The sequence below is a fragment of the Culicoides brevitarsis genome, chromosome 3 (assembly GCF_036172545.1).
Source record: "Culicoides brevitarsis isolate CSIRO-B50_1 chromosome 3, AGI_CSIRO_Cbre_v1, whole genome shotgun sequence".
Classification (NCBI taxonomy): Eukaryota; Metazoa; Arthropoda; class Insecta; order Diptera; family Ceratopogonidae; genus Culicoides; species Culicoides brevitarsis.
Window position 1 is genome coordinate 22,277,936 of NC_087087.1, and position 27,875 is coordinate 22,305,810.

The 27,875-nt window shown below is 30.1% G+C and overlaps 1 protein-coding gene across 1 annotated transcript in view; it reads left to right on the plus strand.

The window, feature by feature from the left end:
- Window positions 1-2,385: 2,385 nt before the first annotated feature.
- Window positions 2,386-27,875, plus strand: part of LOC134833788 (dorsal-ventral patterning protein Sog) — a 29,682-nt gene continuing 4,192 nt past the window's right edge. The window contains exons 1-4 of the mRNA XM_063848238.1: window positions 2,386-3,661; window positions 21,295-21,398; window positions 22,740-22,872; window positions 27,772-27,837. Of these exons, the coding sequence (XP_063704308.1) occupies window positions 3,520-3,661; window positions 21,295-21,398; window positions 22,740-22,872; window positions 27,772-27,837 (445 nt within the window). The 5' untranslated portion in view covers window positions 2,386-3,519. The remainder of the gene's footprint in view (window positions 3,662-21,294; window positions 21,399-22,739; window positions 22,873-27,771; window positions 27,838-27,875) is intronic.

Consider the following 27,875-nt stretch of genomic DNA (forward strand, 5'->3'; position numbering starts at 1 on the left):
CGTAGATGCTGCCAATTAGTCTGTCGTATCGCGCGTAATTTAAACTTTTTTCCTACCGATTTTGACAAAAACCAGAGACATGTAAAATTTATTAGTTATGAGATTTGGATAATATGTAATATTAAAACGTCTCTCTGTTTTTGGTGTTTGCTAAATTGATATGTTGTTGTAGTAGATAAAAAGCAAACCTTCACCCGATCGTCGGTATACAAGAGACAGGATGCCTAAATTGATCATCACTCGTTCGTCGAGACGATAAATTAGACGGTGTTCTCACGAGAGACAGAAGATAAAATTTTTCCGATATGTTTTCTTTAAATTTGTTGTTGTTTCTTTGCGCTTGCAAAAAGAACTCGAAATACGACGCATTCACTGACAGTTTTTCGAGAACAAACAACAACAAAAACTACGTCTGATGAGCGCGACTACTAGCTCGTGTGTTTGTAGCGCGAAATTTATTTATAGTAGCATTTATTTTTTTTTATTTCTATTTTTCCACTCTCTAGCCATAGGTACAAGACGCTATAAATACACCGCCATAACACACCATGGTAGTGTTGCTGTTATGTCTAGCTCTGTGTTATATTTTTAATAAAAAAAAAAAAAAATTAAATAATCCGGCGAGAAAAACGACGAAAACGCATTTATCGACAGTCTTCATTTCTTTGATAAGAGCTGTTCCTTAAAAGACTGTATCCTACCGTAACTATCAACTTTGATGATTTTTAAAATCGCTGATTTTGACCATTTTATTGCTTAATTTTTATGCACTTTGCCCCTTTTTAAAGCATTAATACATTAAAAATTCCGCACAGTAACGATATCCAGATTCTTCAATAACAAGAAAAAATGGAAAATTTAATCCTCCGCAATTTTTTTTCAATTAACATTTGTACAAAAGGTTGTACAGTTCCCACAAACATATTTCTTCCTTAATGGTACAAATCTCTCTTAATATCATTCATATTCAAAATAGTTTTCGAGTGTATCGTCTTTTCATTCCATACAAAAAAAAAAAAATTGTAGGTATCAATCACTTTATTGTATTTTTTTTTTCTAAGAGCCACCTAATTTACACTTTATTAGGTCCGAAAAATTTAGGTACTTACCTTCGTTGAAAAAAAAAACCAGTTGGTCAAATTATGAGTCCTTAATAATACGATGTTCGGTAGATACACGAGGGAATTCCCACACTCGGAATGCACGGTGATAACAAAAATGATTCTTACTGGAAAAAGGGAGTAAATATCCAATTGGAATTTCCCATCGTTTCAAGTTGCGGGATTTTCCAATGGTCTTTTTGTGTCTATTCGGATCAAAATTATCGACAACAATTACTAATATTAAGGTCAATTTGTGATGATTTTTTTTGCTCTTTCATCTTTCAAAAGGAGGTTTTTCCGTCGATGAAACTTTTTATTTTTGTGAATCAGGGATTTTCCAATAAACACTTGATCATGGATAACTTGATTTTATTTTTGCGAAAATCATTTAATCAATCGTAAATTTTTGAAAATTTGTTAAAAGAACGTGTTTTTGACTTTCAAGGGGATTAACTTCCTTTTTTGTTTTGATTATCTTTTATTTGTCATTTTTATTTCCGAAAAGAACAAAATATTATTTCTACCTACCGATATTATCGTTTCCTTTTATCCGGTGATCAAAAACAAATATTTGCTTTTCCCTTTTTATTTCCTAACTTATCCGCTCGATTTTCAAAAAAAAAATCGCATAACTGTTTAAGTTTCTTGGAGTTATAATTTTGTCCTTTTTCAAGAAAAACAACATCTTTGTCTTACTTTAAGCCTTTTTCCCGTAATTTAAAGTAAAAAGTCAAAGACATTCCTATAAAGCCTGTGAGTCTTGGTTTGGACAACAACAAACTTTGTAAAATTTTATTAAATGTTTCAATAAGCTGAATGTTTCAAGATAAAATCTCATACTTTAAGTTTAAGCCTTTTTTCCCGTAAAATCATAAAACAGCGTAACGGTTCAAGTTTCTTGGAATTCGAGTCTTGATTTTGGCCTTTTTTAAGAAAAAGAACAAAGTCTTGTCTTATACAAAGTACAAAGTCCTTCATTTTTCCCCAAAAATCATGTAAAAAAACCCGGAAAAAAAGCCTCAAAAGCCTTCCCGTTAATAATGTTTGTTCATTTTTATTCATTTCGGTTCATTTGCACACAGCCCATTTCACAATTGCAAATTTGTGACAGCCCCGAGACACAGGCGGCACAAATTTCTAAATGTGCGCTGGACTTGTTCATTCCCGAGTTCATTTCCGAGTTCATTTTAAGTTCATTTCGATATATCACTTTCGGTCGACTCACTCAGCTGGTCTCACGGGCCGTTAAAAAATTTAAGACAGTCTTTAAAAAACAGTCTTGAGTAGCGCACGTGTTTGCCGTTTACACAGTTCGCTCGGGAAAATCGAAGAAAATTCATTTAAAAATCAATTCCCGGTCATTTAATATTTTTTTTTAAATTTAAACCCGACAATATTATATATATTTTTAAATTTAAAACGCGCATCAAAGTCTTAAATAAAATAATATTGAAGAAAAAAACGAATTATACGAGAAATTTACGCCAAAGTTAATAAAAAAAATAGTGTGGAAAATAAAAAACGAAAGAATTTTATACACAAAAAAAAAATTATATAAAAGTGTCGTCGCTAGATCAAAAACGATATCGCGCAGATATAAACTTTTTTTTTGCATATATAAATAAGTGCAACTGAAAAAAATACACAAAAAATCAGAAGAAAATTCAAAAATAAATTCAACGACTCGTAAATCGCGGTGTGAAGAAGTTACATTGAAAAATATTTATATACACAACGACGAGGTGTTTTCTTATCATCACTTAATACACATATACAAAAATATAGATAAAGTTTTATGATTGATAAAAAAAAATCATTCATCGTGAACTAATTCTTGGGACCTTGTTTTAATGAAAATATCGAAAGATGCTGAATCGACGAGTCATTGCAACAGCAAGTAGTGTGCCAAGCAAATGGAAATTCTCAGCCATTCACCGAAGCAGTGAAGCACATTGAAAAGCCGCAATTACATAATTTTTCTCTCTCTCGTCTTGTAAAATCGAAAAAAACTACTCTAACACATTTTGTGCCGCACAACATCGTCATTTTTTCACATCGAGAGGAGAGTGCACACACACTGTCTAGTATTTGTTGTAAAGAAAAAGAAAAAAAAAACACACACGATATAAACGCCGCCGTCGCTAAATTTATCAATAGAAGTGCAAAGCAAAAGTGTTTCGTGCCATATTTATTATAATAGACAGAATTTTTTGAAATATTGCATTTTATTGTCACACCGGTCAAAAAAATAATAATAATTTAATTTATTTTTAAATAATAAAAGTATTTTATTTACGACGACGAAGAAAAAAAATAACAAGTGAAATAAAGAATAAATAAAATAATAAATCACACAAAATATTCATAATTAATTCATTAATTAAAAAAAGTTATAAATAAAATATTCTGCACAACAATGTATCCACAAAATATCATCATGTTACTTATCTCGACAATTTTTGTGCTAGCAACGTTCACCACAACAGTCATCGAAGCACGTCGAGGCTCACCTTTACTTGTCGAAGACGACGGATCAGGTCGTCGAAACCGACCGGCCGGTAAGTCCCAATTTTTTTTTATCAATTTTTTCCAACTTTGTTCTTATTAGTCACCACAAAACAAATGACAACATTATTGTTGACTTGAGATCATCTACTTGTGTCATCGGCGGAACACTTTTTTCGTTGTCGTTGTTGTTACTACAAACAACGTTGCTTCTGCTACGATGGTGATATTGATGATTATTATCAAAGATTAACTATATATAATTTTAATATTCGAAGAGAGGCTCGTCGACATCGTCGTCGTCGATCGCATTATAATTCAATATATACATACAAAACTATATACTATGTATAATAAATTAATAATAATCAAAAATTTTAATGATTATCATTTGCCACACACCCCGCTCGCTTGCGTTCACAAGTGATGTGATCGTTGTTTTTACTGATGATGATGTTGATGTTTTACTTAATAATATTGGTATTAATCAATTTTTGTTTTATTTTTTGCCATTCTTCGGATGAATCATTTGATTATTTTTGTCAAACTTTAATTTTTAATGAATTTTAGATCAAAAAAGTTGTTCTCAAACCGTAAAACGTAACTATGAGTCATCATCTTAACTTTTATCGAAATCATTTCTTTTACTAATTTGCGCCGTCGGATGGTAAAAATTAACGCACTTGTAGACCATTTGTTATTTTTTATACTCATCCATAGTACACTATGCGAGCAACTTGTTAGAAAAATAGAAAAGTTTTAAATGTGTGTTTTGAAAAATATTGCGTTGACGTCAGATTCTATGCTTTTTTTACGTGATGTTTTCTGACCTTTAATAATTTGAAGCATATAACATAAGGGCAAAACAACGTGATGGTGACATGTATTAATATTTGTTTCATTGGTCTCGTCAATCTTGCTTCCTTTTCATTTATTATTATTATTATATTACAAGTTGGTCTCTATTCATAAAATTTGTTTTTTTTTTAACGAAAAAAAAAACTAAAGCTGAAGAGGCGTGATTTGTTACTTTACCGATTTTTTGTCAAGTACATCTGTTAGAATTGTATATCGCGTCAAATTTTCTGCTTTTTCATGTTTCTAAATACATACTACCATCATCATATTGAATATATTTAAATTTTGCCAGAAAATTTGGCGTTCAATTTTTATTCTATATTTTTTGCCGTCATTACCCATGTTCGTCGTCGTCGTCTTGGGCGTTTTTTGAAAACATTACAATAGAGAGTAAATATAAACAATAAATGGAGACGCCAAAACACGCGAGACGACCAACACTTATTTTTAAAATTCGTGTAAAAACTCAATATTTTGATTATAAAATTTAATGGATCAAAGTCTCTCTCGCTCTCGGATGTAGGTTAAGTGGTGTAGTTTGATGAAAAATAATTAATATTTTTATTATAAATATATCTCGTTATTTTCTATATCGTTTAAAATATACAATAATTATTATACACGTGACCTTCGCCTAGATCCAAATTCTTACAAATAAAACTTTCTACAAGTAAAAAATACGATTATTACTTGAGAAAATACAACATTCAAAAAAATACTTAATTTTTGCTGAGTTTTGGAAAATATATTTGAAAAAACGTCTTAATATCTAAGGAATGATAAAACATGTCGCATGTTAATCTAAATCAATATTTTATATTTATTTAACTTCCATCTCGAGTTACAACTAAATAAACAAAATTATTCATGTGTAAGACGAGTGATGATGATTATGGAACAAAAAAACGTTCTTTATATAGAATTTATTTATTTTGAGTTCTAAAAATAACTTTAAACTTGCTAACTTTGCAAAACATGACTTTAGTCGCAACCGTTGTTTTTTTTTGTATTAAGTAATTAAAAATGTTATTTGAAACTCACAACTCTCTGCATATATGAACAAAAAGGTGCGGTTAACAATGGCGCTTTCTCAGCAATCTTCAACTTTTTTTTTCTAGAATTGTTTTAAAACCCAATTTGTTTATTTTCTTTCTGAGTAGCAAAACACATTTGTTGAGCTCATATAAGAAGCTAGTTCTAGAATACATGAAACAAAATCTTGTTGTTTTGTATATTTCGCTGATTAACCGCAAATTAAAAAAATAAAGCCGTGAAGCCTTACAAAATGACAACTATGTATCATTTTTTCATATATTTGCTTACCTTTCAAACAGTTTAGTTAGGTACTAATTGCTCATAACTTAATTAAAGTTATGATATATGTACAAATGTTGGTGCAGAAAAACATATTGAATTACGCGCAAGAACTTGGACGACTTTATGACGGTCTTGGCGCTTGTCTTATCAGCATTACACCTCTCTACCGGTTTAAATATACATATACACACAGATAAGAAATAAGCGAGCGAACGATAAGATGACGACGAATGATATAATATGTGTGCAAGAAAAGCTATCAACGTGCGACAACAATTAGGAAATGTTTTGTCTCTCTAAATTGTTCATCATTTGTATGTTATTTGTTTTGTTATACTTTTTTTTTTGCGCAGACACGAATTAAAAATAAGTCGTCGATTGTATGTCACCTATACCTACACCAGCAGCAGCAGCAGACATCTGGTTGGCTCTTTTCATTTATATGCCTGTCATGTATTGTATTTTTTTTGCTCCTCAATATATTTTATCTTTTATACGCGACATCCACGCAACAACGCACGGTACAAATGATGTTGATAATGATGAGAAAATTAATCATTTAATGATAATAATAATAAAAAAAAACACATGAACAGCTTAACGTATATAATTGTATATGTGAGAACATGCTGCCGTGGTGGTTGATAAGTTGTTGTGACTAAAATAAGATTGAAATATTTGGTGGCGCCATAGTTAAGGTTTTTATTGTTGTGTCTTCGCACACACAGAGCATGTTTGTTATTGCAAACATGTGCGTTATGGAATTTTAATTAAATCAAACCGAACCGCGCATGTGAGAAAAAGTTCTGGGTTTCTTTTCTTGTGCTGGCATTCAAGTCTATCGGGAATCCTTTTTCCTGTATTTTTTTTTTTTTTTTTTTTTTGCTTTCTTTTGTGGAGCTAAATTTTTCAAGGTAGAAAAAGGTCAACAAAAAATAATTTATTTTTGTTTTTTGGGAAATCCAAACAGATGTTGGATTTTCTGCTCGTAAATTTACATTGACCGACATTGCATTACTCACATACACAGAATAAGTACAGAGAAGAAACAGCAGCAGCAAAGTTAGTTATTGTTATTGTTTAATAATATTTGGAAAGTTTTTACAATCACAATGAATATTTAAAATAAATGTAAAGTAAACATTTGTTGACGAAATCTTTAAAGAAAAAATATTTCAAAGAATGAAATTATGGATAAGAAGATTAGGATCTTACTTACTGTTAAAAAAAAATTTTATTTTTGTTATTTTTTACAAGGTGTTAGAAAAATTACTTTGTTCATATATGCACTTTTTGTGTATATTCTTTAAATAATTTTTTTTTATTCTGTTAATAAGGAAGGAAAAAATACGCAAGATTTATACTTAATCGTGAGAATTTTCATTCATATCAAACCCACATAACGTATTTGTTTAAAATGGTAGCAATAATTAAATGCACTGTTTTTTAATATATATTGTAATATTTATTGATTTGATTATTATTTATCATTAAAATTATTAATATTAAACAATTTAATTAATATTTGTATGATAATTTATCGTTGAATGCTAATGATTTACGCCTCTTCTTCGTAATTTAATATGAAATGGTGAGAAACTGAGTGAATAACAAACTAATAAATGCAATCATGTACCGAAAAGACAGGATGACGCCTTTATATATGTTTAAAAATTCAACAAACAAGGTGTAAAAAGCTAAGCTTTTTTGATTGTGAATGTCAGATAAAACAAATATTATCTTGCGTGGGTAGCTTAGTTATAACACTCTTTCGGAAGAACATTTCTTACACACATACACACAAATAAATCATTCTTACACTTCTTCCTATTAACTTTGGACGTATAACACACAATTTATGAATGAATCTAAGTTTGTTCAAAAAAAAAAAAAAAAGGAGAAAAAAACCGAGACCCCCCAATGTTTTTTCATGTTATGGCACCTCAACGACTAGTTTGTCTCTTCTGTGTAATAATCTCTTCTTTCAAAGTCTTTCTACAAATCCGGGTGTGTCTTTGAATTTCTTAAAAACTTCTCTCTAGTCAATGAATGCACCTTCCCAACACACAATAGCAAAGGAATTTGTATTTTTTTTCATCTCTTAAATCATCGTCGCATCACATCAAAAACAAGTTAAAAGTCCGATATAAGCACGTTCAATATTATTTCCTTTCGTTTTTTTTTCTTCGGGAATCCTTTGAAAAGCACGTACAACGGAATGTCTACATATTTAAACACTCGCACAATTCATTTTAAAAAAATGAAACAACAAAAAACGCCGAAAATTTGAAAATATTTCATGAATTTTTCGCCTTAAACCTTAACGAAATTCGGTGTGGTGCAAAATTTCTCATGAATTTTTAGCGATTATTATTTCAAGTACGCTACAAAATAATAACATGATGATGATGATGATGATCGGTAATGTACTGTCCCACAGTAAAAAAAAAAGAGAGAGAGGGAACGGAGAAAAAACATTAGAAAGACATAAATTGAATAAAATTCTTAGAACACATTCCAGTTCATTGAATAGATTTCAATTAGTTGTGTATGAGTTTTTGTGTGAGAATTTCTATTAGAAATCAGGATATGAATGAAGTTTTTTTTCGGAAATGTACGTGATATTTTTTTTTCTTCTCACTAAAGTAAAATAAAAATAGTGAAAGAACGACGATGTCAAGAAGTAAAAAGGCAACAATTACAGAAACACGCTAAAACATGCCTTTGTACAACAACAAGCAAGTTGCGTTGCGTTACAAGAAAGATCGATTAAAGTACATGTGTAGAATTTCTTCAGTTCGCGTCTTTCTTTGCATGCAAGCCGTCGTCGTCGTCGTCGTCATCATCAGCACAGCATCGACGTTAAATGAAACGATATTGTTTCCGTTTGCTTTTTTGTGTTTTCCTTTAAAAAAAAATATATGTTGCAGAGATCTTCTCTTTTGATCTTTATTTCACACTCCTCCATACGACACACACTACCACGATATGTAAGTATTTTGTTGGCGCTCTTGCTAAACATTATACGCCACTAATAAGCTGCAATCAACGTGGTGCATGTTGTTTTGTTTCGTGGGTCGCTCACAGACAAACAATGCAAACTAAACGAAGACGACGACGACGGAGGAAAAAAATGAACATGAATTCTTTTTGATCGTGTTATTATTAGTGCATAGCGCAATTTATACTCTCTCATATCACTGTAATTGTCTTGAATTGTGTCTAGTTTGAATTGAATGGTGTTTGCGTGTAGTAATAATTTGAATAGGAAAGTCACTGCGAATCGTTTGCCTGCGAGACGAACAAAACAGAAGATGATGCTGTATTTTTCCTCCTTCTTCTTCTTCGTCTCTCACTCACTCGGGCTAGTCATGCACTTTTATTGTTGGCCGTAATTGCAAGCAACACGCCTAAACACTGATTTGCATCCTCTTGCATTTCCATTCATCATCGAGAAAACGAGCAAAAAAAATAGGTGTAATCAACTAGTTATTGCCTTAACTTTGGCTATTTACTAGAAATGCCAAGAAAAAAAATTAATGCAAATTTTTGTCTAGCTGTAAGAGGCCCAGCCCAGGATATTCAATTCACACATTTGTGAAGAGTTGCCTTAACAACTTTATTAACTTTCCATTTTTTTTTTCTCATGTTTTATGACAGATGCTGATTATTCTTATTAAATATTGCGCACTTGTTGACAGGTACAAATAATAAAATATAAAGTAAACATCCATCCAGCAATTAAAATTCTATTATTTGCTTGACATGTGTCTTCACGAGTGTGACTTCCTTCATTAAAAAAAAAATACAACTAAGGAGGACGGACTGAAAACCTGGAATTTTAAACAAATAATAAATAAAATAAAATAATAATAAAACAAAAAACAGTAATTCTATGAATGGAATGGAGTGGAGCATATGAATGTAAATGTTTATGTTATCATATTTATCGTTGTTGAGCTTATTTTACAACTTATTTACTTTTATACTTTCCTTGCACGTCGTTCGTTCGTCGACGTCGAGAAAAGTAAACTCAATATGAAAACTTTTATTGATTTAAACTTGTTGATAAAACGCACAAAGACGTTATATGTGTTATTCGTCGTCGAATGTCAAATGGCTCCATCCAACGACGATGATCGTGTGGTTTTCATCTTTCGTCGTTACCACCAAGTCTTGTCTATGCTTTAGTCTAAGAAAGAAAATCAAATCAAAGGATGTGGTAACTTAATGTCAAAATTGATTTTTCAGTCAAACGATGTGAAAATATCATAATTAATATTTTTTATTGCCAACGCATGTTATTGTTTATCGTGTACATGATATTTACTGTTAGTTGCTTTCGTTGGAGAGTTTCATCGATGAGCGACATGAAATCTAAGGAGATGTCATGTCACATCAATTGCGACAATCCAAGTCTTGGGATACAGCCACACAAGACGACAACAACATTTACTACGATATATAGTCAAAAAATGAAAAAAAAAGTACCATATGGTATAATATTTATCACGGGAATCAAATCAATGTACTACATACGTCGAGTGAAAAAAAAAACTTTTAACACCAATTTGTTGCGAGCAAGTCGTATATAGATATTTCATTATATTTTACTATATATAGACAATATTTGGCAAAATACTTAAATAATGAAATGACACCCACAGTTTTTTTTTCTCTCTCTCGTCAGAGTTTCAAGAGTTGATTCGTTCCACTTATGACTCTCCTTTGCTCAAATGCTGACAAAGAATGAAAAGAAACGAAATGCAATGACCGTGTTTGTCTTTAAGAAAAAAAAGTGGAAGAAAAACAGACAAGCGGTCTCTTTTCATTTTATATTGTAGTATGTACTATTATTCGGTTACATGGCACACCAACGCACTTTTGATGCATATAATTTATTTGACTGTAATCAATATATACTTATTTAAAGGTTTGACTTGACCACGCGATTAATTTCTTTCCAATGCTCATTTAACCTATATTTATTTCCGATTTATAGTGTTTTTTTTTCTGTGTAAAATTTTCGTTTTTTTCACAGATTTTTTTGTGCTTTACGGTTCATTGACCGTGCAAAAATTTTACTATTTATTGTTGTTATTATTACGCGTCGTCTACATCGTTGTCGCGCAATATATTTTCTGTTTTAATGTTTGCTGTTGCTGCTGCTGCTGCTTGGCTTGCTAATTTATAAATAAAGTCAATTTATGATGACTCACAACAAACTATAATATTAACATGAGCGGCATATTTTTTTGCACAAAAGAAATTAAAAACTTTTTAATTCATATTACTTACACCTACAACATTGTAAAAGACAGCATTATGAATGAAACTTTAATTTTATACAACAACAACAAAAATAGTAAATAAATATTAGCGCCATAAAAACTCGTTTTATTTAGATACAGACACGCATGGATCGCATATTTTGTAACTTTGTGTTACTTGATGTTTTTATTTTTGTTTGAAGGTACATTGATCGAGCATATGGTAATTCAATTTTATTTATTCTCTAGATTCTAGTAGGCACTAGGTATGAGATAAATCACGGACAGATTTTTCAATATCAAAAATATTGAATTTCTCTGGTCGTTGCGTGTGTCGTTGTAGCTGGTTATGTATTATCTTACAATAATAATATTATTATTATTAATGATGATGATGATAATAATATAATTCTATGCAAGTTGCCGCCACTCGCACTCATTAACAAATGTAACATAATAATAAATAAATAAATATAAATGTATGTTACACATGTATAATTATATATATTATATTATTAATCATATCCTTGAGTTAATAATTTAATGTCTCTCTCTCTCACACTTCTCGTGTAAACAAGAAAAAAAGTCAATCTAATCCCAAGAAATCCAATAATTGCACGCGTACTTGGAAATTCTATTGCGATGGAAATTTTTATAATGATTACAAATGACTAAGATTAGATTTATACGTTAACTTAGATAAGATCGGAAGTGGTCGTGCTTTTTCACAAGGAAGTTCATCATAAACTAATGTATAAACAAAATTCAATGTATTTACTGCAAACGGAAAACCATAATAATGTTCACTGAATTCTAAAAACATTAGAGGTCACCTTAAAATTAAATCATTTTTACGTAAATGACTATAAAAATTCCATTGATTGACGCAAAAAAGAAGGAATTTTTTAACTAGAAAAGTTTATTATTTAAATTATTGGTTTTTTATTAGCATGATGTGTGAAGTAGATACAAATATTTCACTTTTCTATGTTAATTAATAAAAACAATACGAAATTCGTCAAAAAATATTTTGACACATTTTTAATGAAAATTCCAAAAATGTATTTTAAAATGTTTTTTCTTTTTATAAAATAAGCAAGAATCATTAATATTTTATTACCGTTCTAATAAAATTGTATTTAATATTATGGGTGGTCTATCGACATACAGCGACACACATATAAACTTAAACTCATATTTATCGTAAAATATTCATTATTTATAATAAATAATATATAAAATACTATGAGTTACGATTTTTACTTCACTTCTGCAGTAGTAGGTTGCACGCACTACTGTGTTAAATGTGTCAACAGACACTCTGAATTTATTTTTATTTTTCTGAAAGATATACATTTATACAACATGCTATTGTATATAAGTATAAAAATAATAATAATAATGCAATTTTTAAGTCAGTAACCTCATTTGACACATATGATTAATGATTAAAATGTCAATTTTATTAACACCAACCGGTCGGTCGGTGGCATGTATATTATTATATATTATGATTATTATACATATGCATACAGAATCTATATTGAAGTGCAGTCAACACTGTGTGACAACATTCAATCGTCCTCGAAACTGATTAATTTTTCATTCACTGTGTGTACATTCATTCATCACTTTAAAAAATGAATATATATCGACGATTTCTATGCATGTACAAATATATACATATTATAAAATATATGTCTTTTGAGTTATTTTATTGATTGACGCTTTTCTTCTTCATTATCGTCATCGCATTGATGATCAGCATCATCAATATACATGAATTTGAGTGGGTTGTGGTGTTGAAAAAGAACATTTTTGTTGTTGAAAGTTTTCTTTTTTTTTCTAAAAAGATTGATTTATTTGCGATACACACATAAAGCAAGTTGTTCCGTATAAGGTGATCGAACAAACATAAAGCGTTATAGTTTGTTTGATCATCAATTGATCAAATAAGTATAAATCAAAGTTTTGTGATTGTTTAATTTGTGTTGGCACAGTAAGTAACTTTTTTTTTGTCGCGCATGATAATAAAAAGATAATATTGATTTATATTTATTTGCTCATTTAAAAAAATAAAACACATTTTTGCGCACATATTTTTTTTTTTCGTGAGAGATGACTGACGAATGCCGACTTGCCGTCAATCTTCTTAGTAACATAGATTAGGTCAAATCTCTCTATTCATATGCAAATTTTTATTTTAGTTTTCCGTTTTTGTAAAACGATTATGATAAAAAGAAACGCGACTACGTTTAATATAATATAAAAAAATAATGCCAAAATTTAAAATATTCTTAAACAAAAGACTAACTTGATTTGCATTTGAATTGTGTCTCTCTCTTTTTGTCTGTCGGTCGATCGATCGAGCGGTCAGTCGTCGGTGGCTGCAAAAAAAAAACTTTTTGCTCTGCCAGGTCAGTCAGTCAGTCATGAAAAGATGACAAATGATGATGGCGCCTCATATATTCCTCCTTCTTATAATACTCCTTTGGTATATTATTATTATCATATCTTTTCCACATAACACACACAAAAAATAAATACTTTTTAAGCCAAAAATAAACCATAGTGAGCCGACCGACACAAATTTGATACCATCTAAATGAGATTTTTATTATACAGGCCGTGCCACAAATAAAAATATACATAAAAAAGAGTTTCATTTATGAATGATGGTCGTATTTTTTTTACCTTCTTTTATATTATTATACACGTTTTGCGGTTTATTTCCAACAAAAAATCTTTTAAAATGCATTTTTTATTTGTTAAATGACCATTCCATTCTTCTGTTATGCAAAATTCAACAAAAAATGGCATTTATGATTGTTGTGAAGTCTAATATTTAATCAAAAAATATTCATTCTGTCAAATTTGGGGAGCATTAAAGCGTTCATAATGAAACTTTTAAATTTGCATAACCGTAAAATTACTGGAATGGCGTCGCCGTGATATTTTTTTTTCTTCACTCAAACCATTATTATTGGAAGAAAGTTATACAAGCAGAAATTGACCATCAATTACTGTTTTTATTTAATGTTGTGGTAGCAAGTCTTGCCTAGCTGAGATGAAAAGTAGCTACCGGTAAAAATTAGGTAATAAAATATGCGGTTTTATTACTCCATAGTCGGCCACAATTTAAAACTGCCATACATAATTGATTATAATTGTGGTTAAGCGCAAATGTCTATTCAATTAAGCCAGCCAGCCAGCGAAATACGAGATGCCATTCGCGCGCGCGCACACGCGGTCAAAGGTGAAGCAATTCATCATTTTGTCACATTTTTATGTTAATTATAACATCAACGCCGTCCTTGATACATGAGAACATTGATTTTCAACTTTTTTTTCAACACATCACACGCTCGCTTGACATAAATTCAAAAAAAAAAAAAAATAAAAATAAAATAAAGAATGAAGCCATTAAATAATTAATTTAACGATATTATTAACAAGTTTACGGGCAATAAAGTGACTTCCTTTCTATCTGTCGGTAAACACTTTTTTTTTTACTTCAACACGTTTACGACTTTTTCTTCCTTGGCGTTTGGATGAAAGAAAAAAAAAACTTTACTAGTCTAGTCAAACATTTTTGGCACAACTATCGGAATGTGTCGCGCAAAATTATTGAAAAGAATTTCCGTCGCTTCGACCTGACACTTATTTAATTATCTCATGAATTTCTGGATTTTTGCGCGAACAACTTATAATGAGCTAGACAAAGATGGAGACGTAAAAAATAAATGTAATTTACTGTAAATTGACTCTCTTTAAATGTTATTATTAGCAATATATTATTAAAATTAGCAAAGTGTACGTACCTTATTCTTGCTATTTATGTGCATTATTTATTCAAATGTCTTCTTAAATATGAGCACAATGTTAACAAATAATATGCAAAATAACATCAACAACTGCGACTTCGACGACGATGAAGAATAACACGCAGTGGAATAACAATATATGTTAATATTTTATCATAAATATCATAGAAAAGTATACATACACGCGCCGGCTTTGACATTTTTTGCCTAGTTTTCTTCGCATCGGATCGCATCGAACATGCATTAATGCATATATTTTTTTTTTTTTTGAAAACCAAAGCCAGGGACCAGCATTGAATTTTAATGAATGTATTTTAACACCTTATTTGACTAGCGAGCCAGCATTTCATTGATTTGTCGGCATCGTATTTGCATATATTGATGTGCGGGCAATGACTCTAGTTGTTGTTTTTTTTTAGAATATTTCTCACGAGAGTACTCTTTGCGTATGAAATAGATATATATTGCAATTATTTTTATTGCGATACCATGATTGCCTATGTTTTTAATCGTTCATCACGGAAAAGATGGGGAAAATATATTAAATTACAAAACAGGCGACTAAAAGATCTCACCATCAACTGTTGGCAAAAAGACTTTAAGTCCAGTTTGAAATTAAATCTCGAAAAAAATAGTGAAGTAAAATGCGGTTAAATTGTCCGATATAAGAACTTTATATTATATTGTTTTAAAATAGATGTCGGTCGTTCGGAGATCACTCTCCTCATGCAGTTTAAGAACGTATTTAATTGACGCCGCAAACACGTGATGACTAATTGTGCCGGTATTTAAATTAAATTACACACTTCTCGTAAAAGTAACAAAAAAAAAACGCCGGTAAATGCAACGTATGTCGCGACATCAAGTACACTCAGCAAAGAAAAAATGTGCATAGTTACTAATTAAAAACGTGGTCTGATCTTTTCTTGCACGAGCATTGGTGATGCAATGCAACAATTTTGCTCTCTTAACTGACTCGTTCACGTAATTTATTTGAATGTTCGTCTCGATTTGGAGTTGCTTGGAAATTTATGTTGTTCATTTATGGGAGGCAAAAGAAGTTCTCTTTTCTTCGTTCGGGTTACAAATCAATTACTGCATGCGAACGTGTGTGGGTGGCGACGTCGTTTTGTCTCTATTGGTGGATCGTGTCATGTTTTTTTTCCTTTTATATTGCGTTTATGACTGAACTCGCCTTGTCATCAAATAAATCTTCATTCATACGTATTATTAGAATTCGCACTAGACAGTCCGGCTCGTCTTCGTGCATCTTCTGTAAAAAAAAATATCTCTGCTTGACTCATCATCATTATTTAAAAAAAAAAATGTGTAAAATAAATATTATTGCTCTGTTTTTTGTTATTTGTTTTGAACTCGTGAGTCGTTTTTTTTACGACAAGATGAGACAAAATGGAGTCAGTAATGATGAAATCTAAGCTCCCACACGAAAAAAAACGCTACGAAAATCACAAAAAATTGTTTTTAAAAAAATATTGATATAAAAGAATAAGATAATAATAATTAGTTTTCGATTACAGATTTAGGGCGCCAATGAGCATTTTGTTTCTAGGCGCCATTTAAGCGCAATATTTATTAGCAAGTTGTTTTTTCATGTTAAATATTTATTTTTTTTTTGTGTAAAAAGAGAAAAAAAATCATGTTTAACACCTTCTTTTGCATTTATTTGTTAAAAAAAAATCGCTTCATCGTTGTCGCCGATCGTCTGAATTGGCTGCAAATTTCAGGTGTGTGTGCAACTTCTTTTTCATATTCGATTGGGAGGGAACATTCAACAATTTCGTAACTTTTTTTTTATTTTATTAATTTGACAAGAGACACATAAATTAGATACTGGCAAAAAAAAAGAAAAGAAAGGAACAAAAAGGTGCGATAATTTGCGACGATACAATTTGGTTTCTCGCGATTCGATTGCGATGCGATGTGATAAAGAAATCCATAAAGTTTATTTGCTTATTTAAATTTAATCAGCTTGTCACAAAATACAGCGCAAAAGAAAAAAAAGCAAGAGAAGAAGCGTCGACCGTCTCAACGGCGTCTCATTCATTAATATGCAATGGATTTTTATTTTATTTTTATGTTCTGTTTTGATGATGCTGATAGTCATCGTCGTCGTTGATGGTAGAGAAGCAAAAAAATCAGGCGATATCTGATTACAATCTGATTCTGATTTGAATGGAAACGCCTAGTGTTTTATAGTTTGCGTTTTTAAATCCATTCACGTAACCATTGAATCATTAAAAAAAATTGGAAAACCATGATTGTTTTTTTAAATGTTTTTTTTTTTTTTACTTATTTTACCTATTAAATTATTTATTTATGGCCAATTTTATTGTAATTCGACGGACAAAAATGTCGAATAAATGGGGTTAATGATAAATTTAAATCAAATATCACTTTACATTAAAATTCATACAAAAGTAATCGAATCGCTAACCTTTGACAAGTATTTTCAATGGCCAAGGAGACACCCACCCAAAATATTTATTATTACTATAAAAATAAATTAAAATGTGTTAACAATTTTTTTCTACATCAACAAAAAAAAAACCTAAGTAAATGAAAGAATTTAAAAAAATGGTAAAAGCAACATCTGAATCCAATAAAAGCAAAACGAAATATAAAGGAAATAACCCAATAAAATAAAATAACACAAAAATAGTACGACGAAATAATATCTCCCATATTTAGAGAGACAAGCGAGCAAAATTTACCAAAATATGTATAAAAATAAATTGTATCTTAATTGTTAATAATAATGATGATATCATCCACTGGATTCATTCAAAATAATAATAATCAACAAACGCGATTTATGAGGCGAGCGCGAATATTTATAAACGAGTAAATGATAAAATATACATAAATTTTCATTTTTTTTTTGGAATTTATTTAATTTTTCAATTTATATTCGCTTTCATTTAAAGAAATAACGCGATAGACTGCAAGTCTACTTAGCTCTTATCACAACGAACAATTACTCTCGATTTGATTGAAAAATTTATGGATTAATTACTTTATTGAATGATTCATGGCCTCATTGTTTTTTCTGCTCAAAGTTAATTTAATTAGGAATGTTTTGATTGAAAATACAATTTAAATTTTTTTTTGTTTGCTTTCATATTTTTTTAAACATTGTGAATCGGAAATTTAAACATTTAGACCGGCATATTTTTAAATATGTCACATGTCGTATGCCTCATTCCTCATTGATTGCTCATTCGACTTACGACAATCATTTTTCTAGATGATTTAATTTTCAATACATTTATCTTTATATTTATACTACTATTACAATAAGAAGAAAAAAAAATGACGAGCCACACCTTCATACTTGATAAATTGGTTGCAATTCAAATTAAATGATGAATGATTGCTATAATTGTTGAACATTGTAAAAAATGTATATATGAAGGGAGAATCTTTATATAAGACTATGCAGATACAGAATGTTATATGTTTGCATATTGAATCATTAAAAGCTAATCAAATATCGTCATTCATTCATATCTGGCGATTTTCGCCATCGCGACACGTTGACTCGTAAGTACGATAGACACAAAAAAGTCTTAATTGACCACCTGCTTGTTGTTCAAAATGCATTCGACACGAGATTTGGACAGAAATCAAACTTTTTGGCAATAATAAAATTAATTTGGCACACAATCCTATGAATCATTCTCGTGTGATGATATATGTATCATAGCAGAAATATAACAATAAATAATTATGTTTTGTCCGTCAAAATTCGCACGTATTCTCAGGTGAGATAATTGACACAAAACATTCCCGAAGCATGTCAAGACAACAAAAAAAAAAAGAAGAAGAAGATGACGAAAAAAATGAAATATGTGACATCTATTTATGTTAAACAATTCATTTTTCGTATATTCATTCACATACATACATACACTTAACAGACTGTTACTGTTTAAAAATTCATATCTCGTGATTTGACATCACGGTCTACAAATAGACGAAAACGAGAAAAAAAAACTCATATGTGAGATTTTTCGTCTTCCTTGCCAGAAAGACACGATCGTGGTGTTGGTGATGATGAGCGAAACGTTTGTTATTGAAATATTTCATTCATCGAAAGATGATGGAGGATGGTCTTGAGGTTGACCACAGTCTGTCTAATATGGCAAAAACATGAGGAAACGCAGATGGAACAAAAATATTTTTGGCTGGATAAAACCACTTTTGTTGTATATTCTCGTTGTTGTTGTTGTTGTTGCTGTTGCTGTAGTGAAGAAAGAGAGCGAAAGACCCAACCTCAAGAAATTCCTTCACAAATTAAAAGAAACAGATATTCATCATGATGTTGAATGCTACAAATATTTTCAGTATCATTTATATTCTAATCATATATTACTTCAATTCAATTTTATGTTATGTTCGTTGTTTAGTAGTACATTTATTGATAAATGACGTTTCTGCCAATAATTGAATTTTGATCAGTTTTTTTTTATTTTTTAAATATCTTACGGTGAGAAAAATAAATCAACGTGTCGTGAAAATATATAAAACGTTGCGTGATAACGAGCCGCGATAAATGCATATAAAATAAATGTAAAGTTCACGCTTCATTAACACTTCATCTCATTATTCACAGATTTGCTTATCACATATTCGCTTAAAATTCTTCAACATTGTTTATTTCTACGATATTTAATGCAAAATAAAACAAACAAACACTAAATTATTCATAAAACACTTAAAAAAGTTAATAATTGTTAATAAATATTATTATTTTAAATAAATCCTTCAATTTTTTTTTTTTGTATATACTTACATCCAGAACATTAGAGAGGGACAAGACACGAGTTGCCAGCTACTGCATTGCAAACTATAAGTACAAAATAAGAAATAAAAGGCTTGGTTAATGGCTGTCACATAAATAACTAATCTTGTTAATATAGTTATAAAGCCTAATTTAAACACACATTGCACACAATTTATTATCGATCGTTGCATTTATATCGAGATTTCATGACAAAAGATAAAAGCGTGCAACAATTCCTTTTGCAATACATATATATTTTTTACTTTTGATTAGTACATTTGATTTATTAATCACGAAAAATTTTTGAATATTTAATTTAATTAAGACAAATTGAAAATTTATTGTACAGCAAAGGCTTAGTGTGTCATGTTACACATGCGTTCCCTCTGGACACCTCTGATAAACGTAATTAGATATGATAATAATGCGAATAATAAATTAATAATAAACACAAAAATTATAATAATTAATGTCAAAATAACAAACAAGTATACATTTAATAAATATACATCAAGTAACACGATTTCACTGACAGAACTAATTTTTGTTTACACTCAATTTTACATGACGTTTTTTTTTATTAATTATTATTATCGCTCACTCACTCAATTTTAGTCTTTTAAGAGAACGCAAAAATATTTACATAATATAATTTTAAAACTATTGCTAATTGGTTAATGGGAATACAAAATTCTAGTTTGAAATTGTATACTTTTGTATAATAACGGACCAATAACGACGGACAGGATGTTTATCATTAATATTGTCACATAAATAAAGATATTCTCCGATTTCAGACTTTATTATGATTATCGACAATATTAAAAATGACGAAAAAAACGTTAATTTTATTGTTTCTAAAATATAAATATATAAGCAGCTTATTAGCATCATCATAATAAAAACGTAACATTTAGCACTCGATTGGCGCCACCTTATGTTTGCTAGCTTGTTCGCTCAAACAAACATTATAAATAATTTTTTTTTATTGTTATTGTTATGGTGTGTGCGGTTTTTAATGAAATTTCGATAGAAAATCCGAAATTCATCGTTAAAATTGATGCATGCAAAAATAATCGCCTTAGATTTTATTATCGCGCCATACGCAGTATTTATTTAATATATATATTTCTAGAAGTTGTGATGATATTAACCTTAATTCAAGACGGTCTCCATGATTTTTACTAGCTAAACTGCGAGACCAGTAGTCATTTATCGATAAATTATGCCAATGTAATGGCGCCTGCTCGCGCGCTATTTTTAGCCCGACAACTGCATTAAATAGTTATTACACGTATTTTGCATAAACATGCATTTTTATTTTTTTATGCATTATTATTTTTACATTAAAAAAAAGTGTTGCTTGTTATCTGTCATCGAACTGGGTAAAAATTTTATCAAAAAATAAATGTATATCTAGACATTAATGTTTAAAAAATGCAATTCAGTCTGATTGTACTTTTTGATTATCTTTTATCAAGTTATATTTTTTGTAAGTTTCCGAAAAAATTATAAATAACTGACGCGTGTGGTGACTGATAAAATTTATTATTAATAATTTAATATTTGAAGTAAATACTAATAATCATATTTTTTATTCTTTTTTCATGTAGAATGCCAATTTGGAAAAACTTTTAAGGAACTCGGATCACAATGGTTTGCGGATCTTGGGCCGCCATTCGGTGTCATGTACTGCATTCGGTGTGAATGTGTACCGGTAAGTAACTTTATGATTATGAAACTTCGTCCTTCTTTGATAAACTTATCTTATCTTGCGCGTAACATACATACATATATTATTATTTTTATTATCAATTGGACATTATATGTAATCCAAAAGTAAAAAACAAAAAATAAAAAAAAAATCTTACGGGAAGATAAGATAAGATCTCTTCGTTGTTCTTCTTAAAATCCTATCGTTTATAAATGAATTTATATATAAAACAAAAAAATCACAATTATTTAATGAAGAGGCGCCTCTGAAATACCTTTTGCTTATTGTGTGTCGTCGTTGTCTCATTTTGCCGCGATGCATACTCTTCTTTATTTTATTTTGTCTTTTTGTTATTTTTGAAGGTGTCAGATAAATGTGTCAGTATAAACTAATATTATTATTTTGTCTGACAAGCAACATTTTGCATAGACACCATCATAAATATTATTATAAAATATACATATTTATCTGGCCAGTTACTCGCAAAAATTCTCAAGCAACAAGAGAAATTTTCTAATTTTATAAAATTTTAATTATCATTGTTGTTTTCTCGCGTGTTCGATGGCAGCGCGACGACATTCTTGATGAGTGATGCGCAAAAAAATGTTCGCCCATTCCAGTCCCAATCATTAAAAAAAGGTTATTTGGACGACATTTTTGGATGATGGCACATAACTAAACCATTATTACGTAGAATTGTAATTAAAATTAAACAAATCAAGTTATTTTTGGAGTATGACGGGATGATTTACACACATGTGAAATATTTTGAAGGCAATAAACTAATAAAACTGATGAAAAGAATTATAATCAATCAAATTTGTTTGCATTAAAAATTCAGAGAGGTCATCTTCAATTAATCTAGGAATTTTTTCTCTCATCTTGTTAACGCAATCTTCGAAGCTGAATATTAAGTGGACATTTCAAGTCAACACCTTGTCATTATATATACAATAATTATAAATATATATTTATGTGTGCGCAAAGAAAAAAAAAGTGAGTAAAGATAAAACAGTGTGAAATATTTACATTAAAATATTTTTCATTCACACACCACTGACGACGACGCGTACATTTATAACAGGTTGCATAAACATTTATATTACAAATCAATATCACTTTCAATGTTTATATAAATATATATTTATTGTTATTTTCTCTCTCTCAATGAATATGGACTAAGGGTGATGACAAGTGTGCATATTTGAAAACGACGTCGACGACGGCACTAATAGTAAACAAAAGTCGCGGAATGCGAGGCAGCGGAATCCGACATTTGCCTTGCTTATGTTTGCCAAACAAAACACATTTTTAATTAAATATATTTTTTTCTTCTTTTTGTAGGTTCAAAAGAAACGGAGGATCGTTGCTCGTGTCCAGTGCAAAAACATCAAAAATGAATGCCCAAAACCATCTTGCGATGAACCAGTTTTATTGCCGGGAAAATGTTGCAAAACTTGTCCAGGAGACACAACGAGTAAGTACAATTTTTATTTTATTATTATTAAATTGTGAACAAAAAAAATTATGAAAGGGACAGTATTTAATTTATAAAGAGTTACAAGGTTGCAAGGTGCCTTCCTTAAATGATCATCATTAGCAGACAGACGCCTGATTTCTTGCGCTGTCAATCAATAATTTCTAGTTTCTCTTTATTTTTTTCCTTTACGGAAAAGGAGGCATTTCTATTTAAAGAAGTCACTCTGATGTCTCATGAGATTTACATTCCATGCAGTAATTGTCCCGACCGCGACATGAAAGCTTGTTTTTGCCTAAAAATGGATTTATGTTTAACGCGTCCAGTAAATAAATATTAATAGATGTAATAATAAATAACAAATAAATTTTAATTGTATTTATCGAGTTTGTCACTTGTTTGTTCCAACGGCAAACAATCGATTATCAATAATAGCAACAAAATAATGAAACAGCTAAAAATTTGTCGACACAACGCCAAATAAATCAAGAAACTGTTTAAATATCAATGAATGTGCAAATATGTTTCGAGAATAAATACATCATAAATTACATTTCGCATACATTCGTAATAAACTGATCGAGACACTCACAGGGTGTAACTAACATGGGCGAAACATTTTAGATAAAACCAGCAGGCCTCTATTTTTATCTCATATTGCAATAAATAATAACAATCTAATTCTTTTTATAGATTCATACACTTTTTTTTTCAATAAAACCCCCATGATGTATATTGCAACTATGTAAATTGTATGCTACAACAAATTCATAAATTGAAAGAAAATTGCCTTAGTAATGATTTGAAACATAGTAAATTTGTTGAATCACGACACTTTAGTCCTAAATGAACATGAATAAACGTTAATTATTTCGATTTAAATTAATTTATAATAAACTTTTATTTTTTTTTACATTGAAAAAAAAATCGCAAATTAATCTTTATGAATGTAAATATAATAATCGTAAAGTAAGCGCCAGTCGGGAGACATAATGTGTATATAAAATTTTATATATGTTGTGTTAAAGACATGTATCACGGCAATTGTAAGTAACATTCAAACAATAGACTTATAATTTACGAAGAAAATTGGCGACAATTATTGAATAATATTGTCTTATCAGCAATTCTACACAACATTTATAATATTGTTATTTAATAATAATAATCATTAATACGTAGAAGAGTAAAAAATGAGAAATATATAAAGTTTATAAATAGAACTTTATTTATAATAATAACTTTATTTAGAAACACTTATCAACTTTAATTAATATTTAACACGAAAAGTATCAAAATATAACTAAACAAAAATATTTTTTTTTATAATTGAAATGTTTCGGGTGTCATCATTAATATTTCACATACCGATTACTTATTTATAAACAAAGATCAAGGCTGATTAATTCTCAAACATACGTAGTTGACCCTTCATGTTATCATAATAATAATTATTAAGTTTCATATTCAATACAATATTTTTTTTTATTTTTAATTTAAAGGCGACAAACTGTCAGTTACGTCGTTAATATTTGGCGCCACAGAAATATCATTCGCCATTTAATTAAAGTTGAAGAAAAATTAATATAAATAATGTTCTGTATGTCGTGTATATTTTAAATGTTCACCAGGATTAGAGTGCTCGACAACTAAAATTTCCTCAGATACAACAAATACATGAAAATTCCTCTAAAAGCCGAAAAAATTATTATTATATTAATAAAATTGCATTTTAATTGAACTAATTTTTGTCCGCGTACATGAAAACGTCAAAAATTACTCTAATTTAATTCCAATTTATTCACTTGCTTTGCGCGAAAAATATTTAGTGCAAACATATTTAAATTTAAAATAGATTTTACAAAGATTATTAATAGCAAACACTTTCAATTTTCTCGTTTTTTTTTCTTGTTTCTTCGCGCAAATAAAATGCATTAACATTATTATTGAAAATTGATTGAAATTGATTCACATATGCTTCCAATTATAAATGTTCCGTTTTTTTTTCGATTTAGCAAGTCAATGATCATCATCTTTTAAAAATAAAAATATGTTTATGGCGCTTCCATTTAAAAATCTATTAAATTCTGTCACTCCAAACTAATTGATTTGCCGTAAAATAATGGAAATTTTATTAAAATTTATGTAACTGGAAGTCAAAGTTGTATGTTTGATTGTGTCTGATGATTTTGTTATTAACTTATTGTCGACATCATCGTTCGTACTTGCAAATATATTGAGATGATTGACATTTTCTGGGCGGCCACCAACAAGACTTTCCTTCAAACAGAGCCGAGAACCGATAAATTTTCCCAAAAATAATATCAAAACTAGATTATTTTGACATGAAGAAAATTATCACATTAACATGTTTGAGTTATTTAATTATTTTATTTTCTACAACTGTTCGTTAGACACGATAAAACATATCGCGTCGTCGTCGTCGTCTTGTGTGTCTGACGCGTTCATATTTGTTTTTATTTTATTATATTTTTACACTCGCTCATTTTCGCTCTCTTGGGAAAATCGGCCTAAAATTTTTTTTTACACTTTTATTTATTTTTTTTTCGCAAAAATTTTTGCGTTAAATTTTTTAAATAAACACACGAACAGTCGATTCCATTCAATTCATTTGGCTTCAATCCTACGCACAATTTATTTATTGCTTGCCCGATTCTAGCAGCGTTTGGACCGAATTGAAAGAGAAAAAAAAAACATGAAAACATTTGCAACTATCAAAAAAGTGACGCGACACGTTATAAAAATCTGACATCAATAAATCTTCCGACAATTATCATCACCATCATCATCTCTCTCGCCAGATATTTATTTTTCGTTTTTTCGAGATGCAAAAAGCTAGCGAACAAGGTTAAGATGCTCATAAAATTCCAGTTAGTGTCCCATCATCATAAAATGACCCTGAAACCATTAAAGCACACATCAAACAAACGAAAAATTAAGTACATGCATTAATCTTCTTTTTTTTTCGCTGTGTGGCTTTGGAAAAATCTTCTTTATTGGAAAAAAGAGGTCGGAAAATCGCGCGTGCAGACAGTTTTTCATTTCCAACAATAAAGTGTTGATTTTTCTTTCATCCATATAGTACTCTAGAAAACTTACCTGACTATTTGATGAAAAAGCGATATTTTGTCATGAAAGGTGACTGATGCGTGGACTTTTTTTTTGTTGGCTAGTCTCCAATTATGTTTTCCAATTGACGCGGCGACAACGACGACAGACAAAAAATGAGTGGCAACAAATAAGTGATTGTCATCGCCTTTAATTTTTTCTAATATACATAATTTTTAATCTTGTTCATGGTCATGTCGCTGCGACATGTGTGAAAAATCAGCCCTTTGAACGTTTCGTAAGAATTTTTGCAACTTTTTTTTGTCTGTGTTGCAAAAAAAGAGAGAAAAAAATACAATAAAAATATTCTTTCGGGTTTATTTATTGTTGTGTTTGCACAAATCCCGAGACTCATTGTTGTGGAATGCAAGTATGGTATGGTATGTGGTGTGAGCTCTAATGGGGATTAAAAAAGTGTTTTGCGAAGAATTAAAGGAAGAATGTTAACCACATTATTGACGTGCGAAGCGAAAGAATAAATAGCAACAATAAAAAGGAAATAAAATTCAATTTTGCAAAACGAAAAAAAAAAACAACGATGAACGGTGCAAGATGAAGTATTTTTAGTGTGTTACCATCCATGTATGCATGTACCTCTATAACATAATAGTCGCACCAGGAATATAAAAGAACGGTGGAATGAAGAGGAATAAAGCGCTTTGACCAATTTTTGATCGCTCGTTTAGCACGTTCCAGTAACACCATCGATTATTTCGTTTTATCCTCTCTTCTTTTTGTGGCTGCCACAGCTTTTGTATGGCTTGTACTGCAGCATAAATTTAAATCTTGATAGCTTTGGTACAGAGGAAAAAAAGGTGCAAAGGCACAGACACTTGCAAATGGTTATGTGAAAGAATTGTGAACACAATAAATTAATGTTTCAACAATAATAATGGAATGTGGCGGAATATTGGCGGGCGGAATTTAACTGCAGGACTCGTGCAATGCTATCGTGCAAGATCAGCGTGTTGTCCTTCATAGTTCATGCGCCTATTATTTAAAACCTTTGAAAAGAAGACATTCATTCATTTCAATAGTGATCGATCAGTAAATTCCCCATTTTTTACATTGTTACGAGAATTTTTGATGTTATCAAAAATATAAAAACTGATCTCACTGAGCTGTGTGTGTGTGTGTCTGTTTTCCTTGGAACTGGTTCAATGAAATTACATTCAATTCTCTTACTTTGCGAGAATGCACACATTACTTTTCTCATGCATTATTTATCAAGATGATGTGGATTATTGAGAGGTTTTATTTTATTATACTTAATATTTTATTAAAAAAGATGAAAAGAATTCTGTTTGCATCGTCGTCGTCGTCTATCAAAAAGCAAGCATGACACTTCTGGAAATAAATAGAGTATGATTTAAATCTGCCTGCTGATCAATACCAATAACAATATTAAAAATATGGATTGAATTTCGCTTGTAATTGATTACGATCGCTTATTCGTTCATGACTTGAGAATTTTTCTCTGTGATCGGCAAAAAAAAAACCACACATCGCGTAAATTATTATTTTTTTTTCTCACTGGATGGAAAAACAAGTTGTTGGCGAAAAAGTGTCGCAGATGCTATGCCGTAAATTCACGCAAAACCCACACGCTCCGGTGTGAAGGGGCGACAATTTTGTAAACAAAACGCACGCTTATATCGCGTTACATGATGATCATCGTGATAGGTGTCGGTCGTCGTTTCTTAATCGTTATTGTGTAAAATTATTGCGTCGAATAAAACTAATAGCTTTGCTTTGTTTAATTTTTTTCAGGTCCTGACATGGCGTTAGACGTCCCGCAACAAAGTGCCATTGAAGAAGAAGAGCGCAACATGAAACGTAAGTACTCTCAAAGATGATTAGCTAAATTTTGCTTC